Source organism: Salvia hispanica, chromosome 1 (assembly GCF_029641045.1).
Source record: "Salvia hispanica isolate PSC_SH4W2 chromosome 1, Shi_PSC_v1, whole genome shotgun sequence".
NCBI lineage: Eukaryota > Viridiplantae > Streptophyta > Magnoliopsida > Lamiales > Lamiaceae > Salvia > Salvia hispanica.
In genome coordinates, this window is record NC_142692.1 from 33,865,904 (window position 1) to 33,871,696 (window position 5,793).

Here is a 5,793-nt window from a genome sequence, read left to right on the forward strand (position 1 = left end):
TGTACGGCGGCAATCAGGCAGTTGGCCTACGGAGGCGCGGCAGACATGTGGGATGAGTACCTTCACATCGGTGAGTCGACAGCCCTAGAATGTCTGAAGTATTTCTGTGAGGGCGTGATAAACATTTTTCAGTGAGCAGTACCTTCGAAGCCCTACTCCCGAAGATTGTCAGAATTTGATGCAGATGCACGGGGAGAAGCATGGGTTCCCCGGGATGTTAGGCAGCATAGATTGTATGCATTGGGAATGGAAGAACTGTCCGACTGCCTGGAAGGGGGCCTACACGACCGGCTACAAGTCAAAGAATCCCACGATGATCCTCGAGGCCGTAGCTGATTACCGGCTGTGGATCTGGCATGCGTATTTTGGGATAGCCGGGTCGAACAACGACCTCAACGTCCTGAACTCGTCGCCCCTCTTCAACGAGAAGTGTCAGGGCGTCGGTCCAGCCGTCTCATTTGTGGCCAATGGCAACCGGCATGATATGGGCTACTACTTGGCGGATGAGATATACCCTAGGTGGTCTGTCTTTGTGAAGACGACCAGGCACGCAAGTGATGAAAGGAAGGCCTACTTTGCGGAACGACAGGAGTCAGCGCGCAAGGACGTGGAGCGCGCATTTGGTGTGCTCCAGTCTCGATGGGCGGCAATTAAGGGTCCAACGCGTTTGTGGGATGTCAGATGCGTTTCCCAAATAATGTACGCCTGCATATCCTGCACAACATGATCGTCGAAGACGAAGGCGTACAACTGACTAGTTGGGCCAGTGACGATGAAGCCGGTCCAAGCCACGGAACGGCCACCCCTAGCGTACGACGTGGGGTACCTCTCGATGAAGCCGGCCGCCTCAAGGAATTTGCCAACATGCGCCAAGTGGATGCTCATATTCAACTCCAAAAGGATATAATTGAAGAGTTGTGGGCACGGAGGAATGCACGACGATAGTTTTTTTTCTTTATTATGTAATTTTTTTTATCTATGTACCTTTTTTAATGCAATTAATGAATTTTCTCGTATATGTCTCGTAAATTTAATTCCGTAATTTAATCGTAATTTTAATTCCGTAAATATAGTATTTTTTGAATTATTTTTATTGCGGCTGGCCTATGTCTGGCCTAAATCTAATATGATAGATTGATTTTTAGTGCTGTTGACATGATAGGAAGAGAGAGTTAACTATTTGCATTGGAGATGCTCTAATCTAATCGCCCCTTGTCCGATCCAACGGCTCATTACAATCCTTTTGACTTTCTGTATTCCTATAATCATCACCCACTAGTGGCCCCACACACAATAAAAATATTAGTCAATGCCGTCTCCCTCTCTCTCTCTAAATCGATGACGTGGAGCAATCTCAATGGCTCATCCAATTGACAGCAAAACAGGGTCAGAGTGAAAAAAAACACTCTTCAAAATAACACCTTTTTTTAAAATAAAAAAAATAGAAAAAGCAACATATGTTTGACTCTTTCTCTATATTTACTTCCTCTCCGAGAAATCCGTCAACTATAGTTTTATTTCTCCTTTCTCTCTCTAGAAAAATGGCAGTAGAATTGATGCCGGGCTACAATTTCTCAGCCAAAACGGAAGCGAATGCCGCCCAAGAAGCCGCCGCCGCCGGTCTCCAGAGCGTCGAGAAGCTAATCAGACTCCTCTCCCACTCCCACCAGCAAAGCCCCTCCGCCGAGTACCGCGCCGCCGCCGACGTCGCCGTCGACAAATTCAAGAAATTCATCTCCCTCCTCGACCGGACCCGGACCGGCCACGCCCGCTTCCGCCGCGGCCCGATTCCAAAAACCGAACCGGTGACCGAGGAGAAAGAACCGGGTTCGAAGATTTACCACCCGACGCCGATCCAGCGGCTGCCGCCGCTGCCGCACCTCCACCACCACCACCACCAGCTGATCCGGAACGGATCGGTCGAGAGGAAGGAGTCGTCGACGACGATCAATTTCTCGTCGCCGGCGAACTCGTTCCTCTCGTCGGTGACCGGCGACAGCGAGTCGGGGTTCCAGATCACGAACCTCTCCCAGGTGTCGTCGGCCGGGCGGCCGATGGCGTCGACCTCGTCGTTCAAGCGGAAGTGCAGCTCCATGGACGACTCCAGCGCCAAATGCGGCGGCGCGTCGTCGGGCAGCCGCTGCCACTGCCCGAAGAAAAGGTACTAAACATATTTCATCTAAATTAGGAAAAATTGAAAATATTCAAAGTTAATTACCATTAATTCTTGTGACAGAAAATCAAGGTTGAAAAAGGTCGTGAGAGTTGCAGCTATAAGCATGAAGATGGCCGATATTCCACCTGATGATTACTCTTGGAGAAAATACGGTCAAAAGCCCATCAAAGGCTCTCCTCACCCTAGGTAATTTTCTGTGTATTTTAGGATAAATTCTCGCAAATTCTGGACAACTCAAACTTATATTATCATCAGTTCTCGACACATATCCATTGAATATAGTACTTGTATTTTGTTTCAAGATGATTTCGAACAATGCGAAATCGAAAGTTATGTGATAATTTGACAAAATTTTGTGATTTTTCTGAGGAATTGTGTTTATTTCCTTGTTAATGTTGAATGATAAAAATATAGTATAGATGTAAAGTTTGTTATGTGGAAATTGGAAATGCAGGGGATATTACAAGTGTAGCAGTTTAAAAGGGTGCCCGGCCCGAAAGCACGTGGAGCGGGCCTTGGACGACCCGACAATGCTAATAGTAACGTATGAAGGAGATCACAATCACGCCCATTCCAATGCGGAGGCGCCCGTTCTCGAATCCTCTTGATCGACGGTCGAGATCTCACCGCACGCGCAAGGTGCGATCTCCGCCGTCCAAAAGGAGAGAGAATCGATATTGGTCAACGATGGCCGGAAAAAAGACAAGCATTGGGCCCCATTTTGGTTTTATTTACTACTGCCACTCTCTCTCTTTGCTTTTTTTTAGTGAGGAGAGGAAATTGTGGACTTTGGTGGGTGATTAAATTTAATCATGGATGGATATTTTGGTCAAAATATACGTTGTTTGTTAATTAGTGCAAGTGTGTAGAATTATCACCTCACAATTAAATTATATATAAATTAATGTTTAATAATTAATTTCTACTACTAAAAATTGGAATATATTTAATAAAGCAAGGCCCACGCAATGTATATGTCTTGGAGTTGGCCACTTATTCCTTTTCCTTGCACCAAATGTTTATTGCATGAAAATGGATATAACGAGTAAATAAATAATTGTGGTCCAAGAAAAATCAAGTGATGAATATATTGCAGTTGACATTATTGACCATTATTTTGGTAGAGATAATTGATGGTGGGTGGAGGATTGCAACTCGATCAAACTTGGAATTTTTTGGGAATTAAATATTAGCTAAAATAATAACATTCCTCATTTTTTATAATCGACAACATGATATAATGAACATGCTACAAATACTTATAATCCATAAGAAACTCTTGTTAATTGATATTAAGTCAATTAGAAGATTTTTCATTATTTTGGGCCTGCACTATTAATTTAACTACTCAATGTATTTATATTGATAAAATAGGATTTGTAACGATAAGATCAAACAAAAAGGAGCAAATTATGGACCATCGTAATGTATTGATAATTGAATAAATCTTTGATGCTTAGCCAATTGTATGTTCATCATCAATTTTAATAATGGAGAACCCGGATTATAAAATAGTGTTGTGAAGTTCTATACTCCTGCTCCATAAAAAATAAAAGTTGATTAACTTGTATGGATAAATTAATATTTGAAAAATAAGATTATTAATTATGGATGACAGACAGATATATTATATAAAAACAATTTGTTAAATAGCAAAAGAGATATTCAAATCTCCAATACATTATGAACCTACCTTTAGTTGTGAATGGCAATAAATGTGAAGTTGACTTGAGTAAAACTATGAATGCCTCCATAAGTGCTATCCTCTTTGTAGACGATAAAGGCTATAGATACTTAATGGTGTAATAAAAATTTAATTCATAACAACACATTAAAATAAGTAGTAGTAGTAGTAGTAGTAGTAATAGTAGTAGTTATAGTTTTTCTTTGCACTCTCAAAGTTTAGAGAAATTTATAATCTTCGGACGTCGTTTAAATTTTATCTTAATTCCGTCACTATGTAAAAAAATATAAACCATTATCAATTAATGCCACTAGCATCCATTAATACAACTTTAATAGTAACATAATTTTGATTTGACAAATTGTTTTCATTCCAAGTTCCAATCACCAATGTTATCTGCGTAGATAATGATGTGGGTGTGAATTAAGTACTAAGTAAAAAAAAAAAAAAAATTATAACTTTACGGGTATTGAGTAGAGGTGTCTAAGGTTCCGGTTTTAGAAATTGCCGAACCGGAACCGAACCACGAGGGTGTTTCGCGGTTCCGGTTCCAAAACTGCCGATTTCGGTTTCGGTTCCGGAACGACGGTTTTCCGGCGGTTTTTTTTACGATTTTTCACGGTTCCGGACGGTCGGTCTTTTGCGGTTCCGGCTTGGTTTCACGGTTTTTCGGCGGTTTTTCAAGGTTTGAGCACAGTTTCGGTTCGAAATTTTTTGAACCTGAACCAAACCACAGTTTAAAAATCAACGGTTTTGGTTCGGATAAATTCTCACGGTTTCGGTTCGGAACCGTAACCGGCGGTTCGATAAACCTTGGGCAGGTCTAGTATTGAGAGGTAAAAAATCGAACCTTCAAGGAGTCTTGATCAACCATAAATACAATACTATTGTCAAGTAAATTGAACAGTTGAGCGTGAGCTCGATGGTTATTTGTCGAGACAAGCTTAATCTTGATAAAAAAATCTTAATCGAGCTTGATGCGTCCATTTCAAGCCTGCAAATATCTTAATTAGCTAAGCTGTGAGACCTTTTAATTGTTAGTATTACCCATTATTGAGCTCACTTTGGCCTTCATAATTTTTTTTTTCCTTTCAGTTTAATTTGCTTGATTGGTGTTTTACCGTATGTTTTGAGATTGTAGTTTTCGACTTGGACATGAGACTATTAACGTTAAACTTTTTAACTTTTAATCTTTGTCATTAAAAATGAACATAATCACCTTAACATAACCTTTAAAGTAATTATTTGACCGTATAAAAATATTAAACCGCATCAATCTTCGATGCACATTACAAATTGATTTAATTAAAGATTAGAGATTGTTAAAAAAAGATCTTGTGTGAGAATAAAATCAAAGGATGTCGGATTTAATGACTTTTTTAAAGATCTAATGTTGACCATTGGTATGCACAAATGGCGCAGGTGCGATTAGATTGTTTTTGAATTATTATTTTGCATCACAATGCAATATGACTAAGCATTCCCCTATTCAATTCTCAAGGGTGCAATATTTTAAAGATTGGACCATTTTTAACATTAATTTACTCATTTATTAAACATTAGTACTAATTTATTTATGAAAATTGCAGTCGGCGCCTTGACCTTATTAATATAGTAACATTATATTTAGATGTTGCTATTGTACTATATCTAGATACTTACCTCACGAATGACGTCCAAAAGAGGGTTCTGTGTATATACTTTTATACTAGTAGTAACATTTTATTTAATTAGGAACATACATCATTTTATATTTTATTTTTCCAATTGACATCACAAGCAAAATCCTCGAGCTAGAATATCCGTTTTGACGTCGCAACTCCACAAAACTCAATTTTACATATAGTGATCAAGTAGAAAATAATTAATTACTTTATGAATTATGATATATTGGTCAATCGAGATTGTTGGCACAAGAAATGAAAGTTGAATT

At 39.6% G+C, this 5,793-nt stretch overlaps 1 protein-coding gene across 1 annotated transcript; it reads left to right on the forward strand.

Annotated features, from left to right (window-relative positions):
• The first annotated feature begins 1,491 nt into the window (after nucleotides 1–1,491).
• On the forward strand, nucleotides 1,492–3,031 carry LOC125217830 (putative WRKY transcription factor 15). The gene is given in 5 exon segments (XM_048119379.2): nucleotides 1,492–1,874; nucleotides 1,877–1,900; nucleotides 1,902–2,161; nucleotides 2,237–2,362; nucleotides 2,631–3,031. Coding segments are annotated over 5 exon segments (897 nt in total). The 5' UTR covers nucleotides 1,492–1,541; the 3' UTR covers nucleotides 2,785–3,031.
• Nucleotides 3,032–5,793: the final 2,762 nt, after the last annotated feature.